This window comes from Ictidomys tridecemlineatus, chromosome 4 (assembly GCF_052094955.1).
Source record: "Ictidomys tridecemlineatus isolate mIctTri1 chromosome 4, mIctTri1.hap1, whole genome shotgun sequence".
NCBI lineage: Eukaryota > Metazoa > Chordata > Mammalia > Rodentia > Sciuridae > Ictidomys > Ictidomys tridecemlineatus.
Genome location: NC_135480.1, coordinates 4,217,869 through 4,233,406, shown reverse-complemented (window position 1 = coordinate 4,233,406; position 15,538 = coordinate 4,217,869). Strand labels below are relative to the sequence as shown.

Genomic DNA, 15,538 nt, shown 5'->3' with positions numbered 1-15,538 from the left:
CTCAGTGGAAGGTCTACCTTTCCTTGCTCTAAGTCCAGTATGTTAAAAGAGATAAAAAGTAGATGATTCTGCCGGAGCCCCTTCCGACTGGCGGTGGCTCGCAGTCATCAGCGTATGAGCAGAGTTTTCATCTGACTGTTTGCTAATAGAGGGAGGTGACCACTTTTGTTTTTGTTTTAGGTTGATACAGGAAGAAAAGGAAAACACAGAGCAGCGGGCAGAGGAGATCGAGAGTCGAGTCGGCAGTGGAAGCTTGGACAACCTTGGTCGTTTTAGATCAATGAGCTCCCTTCCCCCCTACCCTGCTTCCTCCCTCGCTGGCTCCTCCCCCCCAGGCAGTGGGCGCTCCACCCCAAGAAGGGTCCCTCACAGCCCCGCTCGGGAGGTGGACAGGCTGGGCGTCATGACACTGGTGAGTGGGGCCTTCCGGGCTGCCCGCCCTAGCGCACCTGTGTGGCTGTTGCTGGCTGTGCATTTGCCTCTTGTACGGCAAAGGAGGTCGGGTACGATTGTCACCCTAAGTGGTTCAGGACTTTTCAAACTAACTAGTACTCAGTCATTCAGCTTCACCGAGTGACTTTAATATTGGGTGGCCAGTTAGCCAGCCCTCGTGTGTTGGTGTGGCACTGGGTATGGGCTTTGTACAAGGTGGACAAAAAGGCACTTGTCCAGCTCTGGAGGTCAGACAGTTAATAAGAAAGAGGAGCGCAAGAGCCCAGCATGGAACCACCATGCTAGCACGAGGTGTGGCCCTCACGGCGGACTGCCTTCTGCTTTCCAAGATGCAGGTGGGCACCTTCTGTCAACAGCTGGCTCCCTTGTGTCCTGGAGGTGCAGGGACCTTGTGCTGTTGGCAACACTCATAGACCTGAAGAGCGTTAGTGGCTCTCCTGTCACCTGGGTTGCCTGAGGCCTTGCTCCTTTGTGGCACTTGCACAGTTTTCCTGTTGCCGGCCTTTCCATTTCAGTTGCCCGGGAGCCAGCAAGTGGTTAGCCAGTGGTGGGCTAAGGGCAGCCTGACTGGTGGTGTTTGACACAGCTTGCACACTCTGCAGCCCTGACTAGTTAGGGACATTTTAAACTCCCTGACAGCCTCATCCGTGGTTCTTCTCAGCTTCCCCAGGCGGCTTGTGGCCTGCCTCCTAGTTCTGTAATCCAGAGTGCTGGCTGGCAATCTCTCTGCCTCCCTGTTGGTTTTGATTTCCTGCGTCATCTTGCGCTGTCGCATCTGTCAGTCTGTAGTGGGTGGGTCCATGCAGCTCTCCTGCTGGCCCATCCCTATGCCCTGGCAAGTGCATCTGTGCTGGACGAGGGTGGCTAGTGCATGGTTGGGCTTTCTCTTGTTTTTTAAAAAATGGGTATTTTTAAGTAGATGCAGGCATAGTGCACGTGATTTTTACTCAAAATGCTTAGGAGCTGCATGATTCATCAGTGAAGTGTCTCCTGTATTAAGAAGCAATCTAAGTGTAGAGTGAGTAGAAATTTTATAGGTACACTTTATGGCTGTGGTGGTTGTGTTCAAGATAGGAAATCTCATCAACTCACTGAACGCATCCCACTGCCTGTATTAGATGTTTTAAAATTAAAATATCTTCCATGAGTCATCAGATATGAAGATTCTACACAATACCATGCTAACTTTGGCTCTTATATATTTGCAGAGAACACCTTGCTTTAAATAACAGATTTATTTATATTTTAAATATCTTTTTAGTTGTAGATGGATATAATACCTTTATTTTATTTATTTATTTTTATGTGGTGCTAAGGCTTGTACCCAGGACCTCACACGTGTGAGGCAGGTGCTTTACCACTGAGCCACAGCCCCAGCCCCCCAGGGTAGATTTATTTCTGAGAAATTGTAAATCAAATTTTAGGTAAGGATTTTACATTAATGTCTAGTAGATGATTAGGTTTGTCTGATTTTATAATAGGTCTTGCAGTCACTTCTTGTCAATTAGAATAACACTTTTAATTACGATGTTTCTTACTAAAGAAAACTAAGTGGTGGAGAGATTTGGCTTAGAATAGGTGATTATCAGGGCCCTCATTATACAGAATGCCAGATTTTAATAAATTGCACATGTTCAAATAGAATTTTACCTGGGATAGTAATTTATAATGTTTCTCTGATGACTCTCAACTGGTTTATGTTTAAATTCATGGTGGAAAATGTTCTATCTCAGCTGTTTTTCTCTGAATTCTCTCATGGATGCCTTTGCTATTATTCTGTCTTACTCTGTGTTTAACGTGGAGTCTTTGGACTGTACAGTAAATCTGGCTTCTCTCCATTTCTTTGCACGCATCCGTCAGCCTAGCGACTTACGGAAGCACCGTAGAAAGGTAAATCACTTGTAACCTAAGGTGCCATGAAGAATATCACATTTTACATGAGTGTGACGCTCTGCCATTGTGTGATAATGAATAATTTTTAAAATATTTTTTAAATTGTCAATGGACTTTTGTTTATTAATATATTTATATGTGGTGCTGAGAATTGAACCCAGTGCCTCACACATGCTAGACAAGTGCTCTACTACTGAGCCACAATCCCAGCCTCCCCGAATAATTTATGTTTTAATAGACATGTTTAAGCCAACCCAGCACCTCTCATGGGACTGTTCTATTGGACATAGTCTGTGGGACCCTGGGAAAGTAGAAGGGTTTGCTGTTTTTCCTAGTGTTTTGGGTCTAATTGTTGCATGCTTTGCTCTAATAGACATAGCAGTTGAGATTTAAATACACGGCCCGATGGGAGCAGAGCCGTAGCACGTAGATTTGGGGAGAATGGTTCACCAACAACGTTGCGAGGCAGCAGTCAAATTGGCCTCCACACTGTCTTACTAACCCTCATGCACATCCCTGAGAGGCAGGGACCCTGTTGGTCCCCAGGTCCAGCTGTGAAAACTGTAGGAAGGTGACAGAGTAGTGCCAGAGGGTGACTGCAGCCCATGGTGAGAGGAGTCGCTCCTACTAGCCACCACGCTGGAGCACACCCCCAATTCAGCTGATTTGCACTTGGGTTTGGTTTTGGCAGCAGGACCTGCTTAGTGAGGAAGCAGCACCCAGGGCACTTTAGTGTGCAACCTGGAGCTCGGAGGGGTTCTGAGTGGGTGGCTGTCAGCTCAGCCCAGGTGTGTGTACAGAGAGCTGGGAAAGGCCAGGCACTGCTCACATGGGATTGCTTCCTGCTCTGCTGCAGTGTCACTAGTCAGACTGAGGTGACTTCCACTTTCCTGGCGCTTGTAGAAGAGGCTGAGGTGAACTGGTGGGTGCTGGCACCATGCCCTGCTGAGGAGTGCAGAGGGCAGAGTGCATCCTGGTTGTGAGCCACAGTGTTCCATAGGGTGCTACTGTTAGCAGCTCTGCAGTGGGACAGGCCTTGCTGAGGGACCTTGAGAGGCCATCATGTCCTTTCTTGGCAGCAGGAAAAGGGTGCTAGAAATTGAACCCAGAGCCTTGGGCAGGCTGTGCTTAGCCTATGCTCTGCCACTGAGCTACACCTGAGCCCATTCTGGCTTTTTCTGTCTTATGATTACAATTGGAAATTAGGAAAAGATGCAGAGTTTACCAGGTTTCTGGTAAAGATCATGTCTTACATGAACTCAGCTCCATGTTGCCCTGATCCACTTGGTTTATTGGAGCCACTCTGGAGCTGTACTGGGATTGGTGCACTTTACCCAGTCCCATTATGGAAGAAGCTCGCTGTTCAAGTCCTGTTGTGTGAACAGACCCTGCCTTGTATGTTCCACGGACTCTAGTCCTACTTCAGGCCCAGTAAATGCAAACCGCAAAGCAGGACTGCCTGGACCTCAAAGGGCTTCACCTGTCGCTATGGTCACCGCTCTCTGGTCTCTCTTGGTGCGTATGCACACGCAGTGGTCCACGGCAGGGAACCCTGTTGTTAGAGAGACCCTCTCTCATGACGTGCCCAGGATTAGTTTACCTAAGCCACAAGGAGCAAGCGGTTTAAATTGCTTTTCGGTGCTTCTGGTTCCAGTGTCCAGTCTAGACCCTGAGAAACCCAAGCCACACATTGTCTGGGTCGTGTTCCAGGCTGTTCGTTGCCTTTTTTCCCCTCATAAACAAAAAGGTACTGACACTTGACACAGCCGTCTTTCCCCTCCCTCGAGTTCCCTTGGACGGCACAGGGAGATGAATACACCCGTCCTGTGCTCTTCCTCACTGAGGGTGATGTTATCCTCTTCAGTGGATGAGGGTGCGGTTGGCAGACAGTGACCAGGTCCTGGCTGCTCCTGGGTGATTGTCCTGGATGTGCCTCGGGCTTCGGGGAGGGCAGAGCCTGGCGCTGAGGGAGGAGGTCCTGGCAGCCCTGTGTCTGCCTGGGTCCCCAGGCTCACTGTCCTGGAGGCAGGCTCTGAGTCAGTGGCTCTGTGCTGTGGGTGCTCCGTGGTCCTGCTTCTCCTGGACTGAACAAAGCCTTCTCTGCTGGGTAGAAAGTATAGCTGATGGGTTTTCAAGTAGGTTTAGGATTATAATTTAAGGCTAAGGGCTCTTTGATTTTTTTCTTTTAAACAAACTACTGTTCACTAATCTTGCTCGTATTTTACCCCCTTAGTTACCAGCTTCCAGGGAAGAGGTACGAGATGACAAGGCCACTATCAAATGTGAAACCTCCCCGCCCTCTTCCCCGCGATCACTGCGGCTGGACAGGCTGCACCGAGGGGCCTTGCATGCAGCTAGCCAGGAGGACGTCAGGGACATACGAAAGTAAGCAGAGAGCTGGGCACAGTGGCACATGCCTGTAATCCCATGGCTCAAGAGGTGGAGGCAGGAGGATTGCAAGTTCAAAGCCATAAGTTGCTAATTTAGAGAGGCCTTAAGCAACTCAGCGAGACTCTGTCTCTAAATAAAATAAAATATGGCCCAGGGGTTAAGCACTCCTGGGTTCAATCCCTGGAACCAAAAAAAAAAAAAAAAGGTAAGCAGTGAGGTCTGCAGCCACACCTAAGCAGGGCAGGGTGCACTGCCTGGTCCTCTGAGCCTCTGCCCACCTGCTTTGCTCGTCATCCCTGACACGGATGCCTCGAGAAACCTTAGTGTTTCCAGGTGTGGGGGCACAAGCCCACGACCTTAGCTGCTTGAATGGCCCAGGCAGGAGGATGGCAAGTTCAAAGCCAGCCCAGTCTCCAAAAAAAAAAAAAAAAGAGTAAAGAGGGCTGGGCATGTAGCTCAATGATAGGACACCCTGGTTCAATCCCCAGTATAAGAAAATAGGCCCACTGAAAACTGCATACAGCACATGGCATATGTGATTGTTACAAGAATACACTATAACAATCATGATATAGAAGCTCTGTTTATGATCTCCAAGCTGTTTTAAATGCCCCTGTGTCAATTTCATTGATAAAGTCACAGAATTGAAAATTTGGGACTTAATGGGTTAATTAATCTTTTCTTGAAAAAAAAATGTGAATTTAGAGAATTACCAATGGATTCTAGTTGACAATTCTTACCTAAAAGCCATAGGCCCACCCAGCAGAAGAAGCCATGTGTTTGGACAGAGTCCCCTAAGATCAGCACTTTTAGGAAACTTCATTTCTCAGATTCTAGTAGGCTTCTGTCCTGATGGAGTGTGCTAGGGAGATGGTAGGTTCTGGATGGTGCCCTCTGCACCCAGGTCTGATGCCACGTCATCCTTACCCTTGACTCAGTGCTTTCCGTCAGGAGGTCAGTAAGCTGGTGGCTCAGGCATTCCTCACACTACCATTTATGGAGCCTCTGCCCTGCGCCCGGCAGTGTGTGCCGGGGGCGCACATGGGAGCCCGGACACAGCCCCACAGGTAGCTGGCGCTGCTCCTGCTTTCTGGCTGGGGGGAGCGGTCCCCAGGGAACCTGTGGAGCTGCTGGAAAGGTGGGAACTCACAAGGGTGTACTCTTCCTGCTGCTGCGCCCCCTTTCCCGCCGGCCTGGGAGTGTCCTCAGTGGCTGGAAGGAGCCCCTGTGCAGGAGGCCAAGTGCCACATCACAGTGCCTCATGGCTTTGCAGAAACGGGTCTCACGGAGCACCGTGGGGAGCCTACGTCACTTCATTTGGCAGCTGAGTGGGAGAGGGCTGGAAAGGTTTCTGGGAGTGTGAGGAACAAATACTGCAAGTGCAGTGTGTGTGTGGAGTGCTGGGTCCTGCAGGTCCCTGATAAAGAGCCTTGTCTTTCCTTGAAGCTCCACTGGCTCCCAGGATGGCCCTGTGAGCAATCCCAGCAGTAGCAACAGTAGCCAGGACTCACTTCACAAAGCCCCAAAGAAGAAGGGCATCAAGTCATCTATTGGCCGCTTGTTTGGCAAGAAAGAAAAGGGCCGACCTGGACAGACTGGCAAGGAACCTTCAGGACAAGGTTGGTGTTTGCAACAGCCTTCCGCACAGCCAGGGGTGGGAAGGTCGGTGGGTGACCAGGAGCCCCACACCTGTCCCAGCAGAAGGTTCTCCAGGGAGCGGTGGTCACTCTAGGCCACGTGCTCACAGAGACCAGCTTACCGCCTGGATTTGTGTGCGCTGTTGGGGTGCGCTGAGAGTGCCTTCGGAACTCTCCACGTTTTACTTGCAAGACTCAGCCTCTTGGTGGGAACATGCAGCTTTGCCAAATAGACTCGCTCTCAATGCAGGACTTCTCTGCTTCCTTGCAGCTGGTGTTTCAGAGACAGAAAACTCATCTCAAGATGCACTGGGACTTAGCAAATTGGGAGGACAGGCTGAAAAAAATCGCAAACTTCAGAAAAAGTAAGCTTTTTATCATTCTCCGTCTCACAGTCAGTTTCCAGGGTTGACAGTGTTTGTGCTTTAGCTTTATCAGATACCTCTAGCCGTGTGTGTGTGTGTGTGTGTGTGTGTGTGTGTGTGTGTGTGTGTGTGTGTGTCTTTTCAAGAGATCAGCCCAAAGCCTGGGTAAGCCACACTTTTTGAAGGACCGAGAGCATTTATAAAACTTTGAAAGAACTCACCTGTCAATACCCAGTCCACTTGGGAAGGTGGACTAGAGAGGGGCAGCGGAAGGGTTGGGCTCTGCCCTGCACACTTAGAGTCTGAATCATGGCCCTGCCCGGATCAGCTCTGTGGCTCTGAAAGTTTCTCAGCCGCATTTTACTTCAGTTTTCTCATCTCTAAAGCAGGATTAACTGGTGCTCATACCTCAAGTGGCTTTTGTCAGTTTGAGGGATGATGTACACACACCCAGGGCTCTAAACTCTGCCACCAAGTCCTGCAGGAGCTGCAATGTGGTATTGCCCCGTGACTGTTGCCATGGGTTGTGGGCAGTCTGGAGTGCCCTTGCTACACTGCTGTTTCTCCTCCTTTTGTTTTTGTGCTCTAGATTTTGTGATTTAATTAATTAGTTTTATTCTAAACTTCAGTTTTGAAGGTCTGGATAGCTCAGTGGTAGAGCATTTGCTTTAGCATGCGTGAGGTCCTGGGTTCAGTTACCAATACTGCAAACAAACAATCAAAAAAAAAAAAAAATCAAGCACCTGAATGTTATTTTTCTAGTATTAGGGATTGAACCCAGAGTGCTTTACCATTGAGCTAAGTCCTCAGCCATTTCTTTTTTTTTTTTGAGGCAGTGCTCACCAAGTTGCTGGGGCTGACCTGGAATTTGTGATCCTCCTCCCAGGATTACAGGCACTCCTGACACCACTCCTGACCATGTTTTCACTTTCTAGGTGCTTTTTCTTTTTTCCTATTGGGAAATGAACCTAGGGACACTTTAACTGAGCCACATTCTCAGCCCTTTTTATTTAGAGACAGGGTCTTGCTGAGTTACTTAGGGCCTTGCTAAGTTGCTGAGGCTGACCTTGAACTCGCAATCCTCCTGCCTCAGCTTCCTGAGTTGCTGGGGTTATAGGTGTGTACCACTGTCCCACCCAGTAAATTAAGTCTTGATTCAGCAAAGAAGAAATAGTTGGAATGGCTTTGGACAGAGGCACAGTAGTTATCGGGGTGCCCTAGAGCAAGGGCAAGGAGGAGCAGTGTGTTTGCAGCTCTGGCTCTTCTCTGATTGGAGCAGGTGTGTGTATGCTGATCACGTTCAGAACCAGAGACAGGTGGGTGCGCTGGCTGCCTTGAACACAGTGTTGCCATGCGCTGATGAGGGGAATACAGAACTAAACCCTTCGAGCAGTGAGACAGACAGTGCGACCTTGCATGTGCCAGGAGCTTGAACTGCAGGCAGCCCAGCTGATCTGTCAAGTGACTGTCCCAGGGTAGGTATAAGTGGAAGGAAACTGAAAGTGCGGTGGTTGCTCCAACCTTGGGACAGGGTAAAAGTTGACAGGTTCTTTGGGAAACATCATATGGCCACTCCTCAGCGTCCTGAGGAACCCACAGTGGCCTGGTGCTCAGGACCAAGGCCCCAGGATGGTAATGAGGCCTGTGGATTCGTGGCCTGAGGCCAGGTGGCCATTAGCCCCTAGAGTTTGCTGTTGTGGAATCTACTTGCTGTCTTCCTGTTACTCAGAACTGGGAGGAGTGTCACAACGTGGATGTCACTGCAGGTGAAACAGCATTCTGCTAGCAGCACTGCAGGAATGCTTAGACGTTGGCCCCTGTAAGTGGAAACTTGTAGAACCCCCTTGAGCACACAGTCATATTTGAACATTCTATCTTGAACTATGGGAGAATGGTTCTGCATCACCTAGGTAGTCTCGCTTTGGCTATGTGAAGCTTAAAATAAATACTAGGTCTTTTGCCTCTGGAACTACGCTAGGAAAATTTGCCCCCTAGATTCTGCTCATGAGTTTCATTTCACATCTTCCTACTTCCTGTAATAAAAACGGCAAGTCTGTGGTGGTGCCACTCGTCCATCCCCCTTCTGCCCTCATCCCACCCTCATGTTCCACATGCAGGAAATCGTATGAGTTTCCCCAAAGTTTTCACTGTTGTCTCAGTTGATTCTGTGATTCCCAGGAGGTGTGTCTGAGCGCTTAGATTCAGGACAGCCTTGATCTGCACCAGTGTGTGCTTACAGTTAGGAATATCAAGGTGCCGCAAGAAGTCAAGCTCTTGCTCAAAAGTGGGTAGGCAAGGTGAATCTTGACTCCTGCCAGAGGGCTAGCAGGTGCACCAGGGTGGCATGCCACCTGCTTACATCTCTAACCTGGTGCATTGCTGCCCTTCTTCCTGATTGGAGGAGTTCAGGTTATAGTCTGTGTGTGACTGGCTAATTTTAAAATTGTGGCAGGCAAAGGGAAGGGCTGTAATTAAAATGGCTATTAAATTAAGGCTGAATACTATATTCTGAAAATGAACCACTGGACTTTCTGTTTCTCACAGATCCACCCTCCCCTCACCCCTCCACCTCTCTCCTCCTCTCCCCCATCTCTGTCTCTCTTTTTTCTTTTATACCAGGGATTGAACCCAGAGGTGCTTAACTACTGAGCCAGCCTCCTCCCCCTTTTTGGGTACCAGGGATTGAACTCAGGGGTGCTTGACCACTGAGCCACATCCCCAGCCCTATTTTGTATTTTATTTAGAGATGGGGTCTTGCTGAGTTGCTAAGCACCTTGCCGTTATTCAGGCTGGCTTTGAACTCACAATCCTCCTACCTCAGCCTCCTGAGCCCCTGGGATTACAGGTGTGCACCACGTGCCCTGCAGCCCTTTTTATTTAGAGACTGGCTTATTAAGTTGCTTCAGACCTCACTAAGATGCTGAGGCTGGCTTTGAACTTGTGATCCTCCTGCCTCAGCCTCCTGAAGTGCTGGGATCACAAATGTGTGCCACCGCACCCAGCCCCTTCTCTTTTTATACCTCTTGATTTCATTTTCATTGTAAACTTTGGTGTTGCCATCCATCTAGACTTTTAGGTGGAAATCATCCATGGTAATGAGCTCTCCCCTTCTAGCAGTTTGGGTAGCCATCTTTGATCAGGAGTACTTGCCAAGGTCCTTTCCAGCCTAGTTGAAGCTTCTCTTTCAGGTTTTGATTCAAACAAAGTCTCCAGGCTGGCAGTGATAAATTGCAGACTCCAGAAGGGGACTCTAAGCAGCAGCTCATAATAACCATATGGCGGGGTGGGGGACACACAGATAGGTCTCAGATTGACTCAGAACAGACTGTGACTCTGGCAGAGTTTTTTGTGGTATTTGTTAAGCACCCATATTTAAAAACCCTTCCTTTAAACTTTCAGGTTTTACTTACTTTTGGGAGGACTGACACAAATGTACATCTCCAGTTATATTAAAAGAACCATTGTCTTTCCTTTTAAATGTCCATGGATGGATGTGCTTTGGTTATACCCAAGTGATCAAGACCAAGTTGGTCAACACTGACCTTGTCCTTATCTACTCTTAGGCTCAACTGAGATTCCACGGGGAGGACTCTTGGGACCGTGTGAGAAGCCTCTAGGCTCCTTAAGCCTTTCCTCTACCAGTTGTACCATCTGCCAGGATGGATCAGGGTCTTGCTGACCACACATGGCTTCCCTTGGAAATCAGGGACATTTCCCCCTCCAGTGACCCTCCTCTTTGCAGAAGCCACTGGTTGGCTTTCCATTCTTTAGGGTCCTCTTGATCTCGAGGTCAGATGACTCACCAGAGTTATAGCATTCTCACTTTGAGGAGTGCCATCTTTCCCTGGGTCCTGGCTCACCTTAGAGGGCAAGGGCCAAAATATCGGATGCTTTTTCCTTGGCCTTTTATCTCCTTGCCTTTGGTTCCCAAGTTTGGGTCTTAAACATCCAGCAGGTCTGTCTCACCATTGACTTTAGTGTCTGTTCCATCTAACTGGGGCTAGGGTTCGTAAGGGAGATCAGCCTTATGTTCTGCTCTGTCCTATATGTGATGGCGTATTATCTTGAAGTAACTCGGGTCGATCTATTAGGAGAACCTCTTTCAAACCACTAACATCTAAAAGTTACAAAGTTCTATAAGGAAAGTACAAAATGAAATTAACAAGACAGAAAGATATACTCAATTTGTATAATAGCTTTAAACCAAGAAACATAATTTCTATAATAACAGTGATATAGCTTTGGTATCTATTGTCTCCACAACGACATATAGATTTATCAACTCAATCACATATGAGACCCTTTACAAATTTTACTTTGTTTTAACACTCTCTTATCTTACAACCTCACATACCTTTTTATAATTTTCCTGAGCCTTTACTTAGTTTTGTATTGTATCCCTTGGTTATTTAGAAATCACAGTGATTTTTCTTTCAATGATCTTTCTTCCAATAAGTCTAGCCTCTTTACATGGAACCCTCCTGACACCGGGCAGGGTTCGAGGAAGAGCCTCATCTCAGGTCAGGTGGGGCTCTTGACAAATCACAAAAGATTACATCTAAAACATGAATCAGAAACTAAGACAGCTCCTGATTTTATTTTTGTGGAAAAAGTGGCAAAATGCTTCTATGTTTTATAAGTCAGGCTCTTATTATTACCTTTCAAAAATCCATTTAGGGCCGGGGACATAGCTCAGTTGGTAGAGTGCAACTGGGTTCAGTCCTCAACACTACACACACACACACACACACTCTAAATAAATAAATTCCCATTGAAGTGTAAAGAGTAACACAAAAATTTATATATAATTTGATAACAGGTTACCTTTATCAAGTTACAGAACATAAATTATATAAATAAATACCAACCAAATTTGATTCTTGTATATAAATCTGAAGGAGGTCATTGCCACAGACGGTCTTAGTCTGGAGAGCACCAACTTGGTAATTACTCTCACAAGCTTCACTTTTTTTGGTGCCAGGAATTGAACCCAGGGACCCTTAACCACCGAGCCACACCCCCAGCCCTTTTCCTTTTCATTGGAGATTTATCTCACTGCACTGCACTGCTGAGGCTGGCTCGTGCGAGTCTAGCTGTAAGATGGAGGTGGACTTTGTGCTTCCCTCAAGCCGTCTCTCCCTGTCCTCCAATTGGCATTTGGGCTGGAATTGGGTATGGAAAGTTTAGGCCTTTCCCCAGGGTTTGGAGGTCAAGGCATCCGCGTCGGAGTGCTTGTGCCAGGTTGAAGGTCACCAAGCAGAAGACAAGGGGAGGAGGCTTCCCTCCATCTGCTGTGCACTTCACAGTTGTAGGTGACCACCCCTCGAGGCCTGACATGGACTCTTGCGTTGGCTGCATTAGTTGCTCCTTATTGATGCAGCCCTCAAAGTCCCCTCACTCAAGAGTTTCCTTTATCTCCTGTGATCCGCAGGACACTAGCAGCCACAGCTGAGGCCTGACTAGGGTTTAGGCAGGTTAGATTTAGACAAGTCTTACCAACACATGACCTACAGTCTCTTTCTGGGTGTGGGTGTGGGTGTAGGTTGGTGGCCGGTGTTTCTTTTCCACTTAAAATGAAGAAACCCTGATTTTTTTTTTCTTTGTACTGTGTTTACCCCCAACTATGGAAGGGACTGCAGGCAGTGTTGAGCATCCCAGAGAAGACGGGCCACTAGCTTTCTTGACTATTGTGCTAAGGCACAGATGTGTTCCTAGAAGCCACGTGCGCTGGACAAGTTTTAAGCCTTTCCTGGTGTTTCTATTTGCCATCACCCACATAATTAGGGCCACCAAAGTTCTATCTTAGGGACTGGGATTGTGAGTCAGCGGTAGAGCGCTCGCCTAGGACGGGCGGGACCTGGATTTGACCCTCAGCACCACATAAAAATAAAAGAATTGTGTTGTGTCCATCTACACCTAAAAAATAAATATTAAAAAAAAGTTCTATCCTAGTTGTTGTATAAAGGAATCTAATTTATATACCCAAGGATGATGACCTCATTGTGATAGATCCAGAATTTGAGCCCTTTAACTTAGTACGTAGAAGGGCAGTGGACAAAATGTCTTAGAGCAACTGAAAGGAGAGCTGTGAGACGGTTCCATAAGGGAAACTGGCAGGGTCAGAAACCTAGGGATTCACTATTTTTCCTAGGAGATTAAGAACATTTTCCCTTATAGTCTGATAAAGTATAAGTGGGCCAAACCCAGGGCCAGGGAGGCAGGGTCTGAGCTGAGCTCAAGAGGAGGTTGCTGCAGAGAAAGAGAAAAGAAGGGAACGATTTGCTCACACAGGGGTAGATTGATGGGCAAGGTCCTTCTTGGAGTCGTCAGGTCCCTCTGAGAAGCTACCTCAGCCTGTGATCTGAGGAGCTGTTCAAGGGAGGCTCTCCCTCCACCACCCAGGGTGAAGCCATGAAAGGAGACGGAAGCAGAGCTGGAGCCTCCTGTGTGCTCAGGTGGCTCTCTCTGGAGACCCTGTGTTCACACCAGGGAGTAGTCTGGCCAGAGACTTGGGGTGCTTCTAGGAGAGACCTCAGCTTCTCCATCAAATGGATTGCCGTGAAAGGAGACTGAAGCCAGATGAGACCCACACTCTGCCTGTCAGAGGCACAGCCTTCCAGAGCCTGGGGCCTGGCAGCCAGCTGTCCTCCTCTAACAGGGTCCCAGCAATTTTGATGGAGACAGAACGTACAGAATGGAGGGCAGGGCTCTGGGGAGAAAGCAAGGTGATGGCGCACTCGCCCGCGTCACTCACCCTGCCCAAGACCCCCATGGTCTCCAGGAGGGAGCCGGGGTCTTGAGATGAGTCCCTGCTTCACCAATTTCCTCGTGAGTTCTTGTCTCACAAATCTGAAGAATAAAATGCATGGACAATAACAGAAGGGAATAATAGGTGGAGTAGGAAGAGAGAAAACTCCTGCCACGTGGGAGGGGGCCTTGATACCAGGAAATAAAGAAAAAGAAGAACCACCCGTGTTGGTGTGCAGGCTTAGGGGCTGATGTGGTTTTGGGGTGTGAGCGTGGCTCAAAGTTGATTTCCACAGGCATTGAAAAAGGTCAGGGCTGTGGTGTGTCCTTTAGGCTGCGTTTAAATCCTCCTGCACCTCCCATCGGGGCTCATCTCCACTTCACCCCCACCCCACCCCACCCCACCCCACCAGAGCTGGCTGGAGTGTTCCCACAGGTGGGCCTCATGGCCATCTGCGTTGAAAAAGGCCTTGACGGTGCCCATTAGTACTTCCACTGGTCAGCCTCCTGGTGTGGTCTCTGCTCTTGAGCCTGACCTCAGTTGTGGCCCATCACTTCAGATTACTGACCACTGACTGTCATTGTTCACCAGCAATTGGACGGCCCCCGAGGAAACCCTGTGGGTCACTAGTTTCCAGAACGTGTTTATCCTCACTGCCGTCAGTCGGCCCTTCCTGTTAAAGCTGTGTTCAAGTCAGTGAGCAGAGGCATTTCGCTCCACTCATCTCTGAGCTGGTGGGCACTGTGTTCATGAGCTGTGGCACTCCACCGTCCCCACTGTTCATATGCAATCTTTCCATCATTCTTCCTGTCACTACGCGTACAATTCTTATTCTCCATTTTTTATAGGTTTCTGTAATTAAATTTCCCTTGTGTCCTCAGCCCCCCACCACCACCACTGGATGGTCTTTGTACACACCCACTGTGTGCTCAGTCCCCCGAATGGGGAACTTCTTGTACATCCCATTTGGTTCCCTGGATGTCCCAGTCACCAAGGTTGTGCTTCTCTCTCCAGCTAGAGAGCAGCTATTCCCACCGTAGTCTGGTCCCAGTGTCACCTGGTCACAGTGGTGCTTGCTTGCTTGGGCCCTCCTGCATTGCCACTCCACTTTGGATTAGGGTTCCTTGCCAGCCCGAGGGATCACAGTTTCCTCCCCTGCTCCAAAGCCACAGGAACAAGGCCCTCCTCTAGGGAGGAGTGCCAGGACCCCCTGCACACTTGAAGCTCCACGCTGGGCCCAGAACGGTGAAGAATACCAGGGCGCCCCAGGGGATCAATGCTGTGCTCAGCAGTGGTGGACCAGCCTTCACCCCTGCCAGGAGCACTGCGTGGAACCTGGCCAGCAAGCACACCTGGCAGGTAGTCTACCTGCTTATATCCCTAACAGCACTGCCCTTCACCTTCACTTGGGTAGTTCAGGGTTACAGTCTGCACAAGTGGCTCATTTTAAGATTGGGGCAGGCAAAGGGAAGGGCTGTAATTAAAATGGCTCAGCTGGATCCAGTTAAGGCTGAGTGCTGTGTTCTACAGTGGGCCGCCAGACTTCCTGTTTCTCACATTCCCTTCCACACCAGGAGTGTGCAGTCATGAGAGTGTGCATGATGGTGGGCAGGTCACTTTCTCTGGAGCTGGGCTCTTCAGATCTGTGTCACTGCCCCTGGATGCCAGGCTCTGTGGTGGTGTGCCTATGGCAGGGTGTCTTGAGAGTGACTTTCTTTGTGTCCTGTGGTTAGGCACAGGGCATCTGTGTAAGTTCTAAAACATCCCATCAAGATAACAGAATTTCAGAGAGCTGGGGCTGCTCATCTGACTACGCGGGCCATTGTGTTTCTGTTGGTAGACTTGAGATGAAGTGGATTTTCGGGGATCTGCTCTCTTTACGAAGGTGGACAATATTTGTTATCCAGAGATACTGTGTGATAGAGGATATAGTTTAACACTTTGTTGCCACTGGTTTTTAAAATTAAAGCAGCTTCTCCGAAGCACTTCTTGTTAGGAGTGGCTCGACCCTGGGACCTGCTTCTCCCTGCTGAACCAGCATGCTGCTGCTG

The 15,538-nt window shown here is 48.7% G+C and overlaps 1 protein-coding gene across 15 annotated transcripts in view; it reads left to right on the top strand.

Annotated features, from left to right (window-relative positions):
• Ppfia1 (PPFI scaffold protein A1) overlaps nucleotides 1-15,538 on the top strand; it is an 86,876-nt gene that overhangs the window by 51,341 nt on the left and 19,997 nt on the right. For 12 of the 15 annotated variants that reach the window (XR_013437369.1, XR_013437368.1, XM_078045413.1 and 9 more), the window contains 5 exons: nucleotides 181-412; nucleotides 2,314-2,343; nucleotides 4,580-4,731; nucleotides 6,184-6,356; nucleotides 6,646-6,739. Coding sequence is in view for 13 of the 15 variants with exons in the window: in XM_078045413.1 (XP_077901539.1) it covers nucleotides 181-412; nucleotides 2,314-2,343; nucleotides 4,580-4,731; nucleotides 6,184-6,356; nucleotides 6,646-6,739 (681 nt within the window). In the remaining 2 variants the exon portion in view is untranslated. The remainder of the gene's footprint in view (nucleotides 1-180; nucleotides 413-2,313; nucleotides 2,344-4,579; nucleotides 4,732-6,183; nucleotides 6,357-6,645; nucleotides 6,740-15,538) is intronic. The other 3 variants (XM_078045412.1, XM_078045418.1, XM_078045417.1) reach the window with 1 other exon arrangement.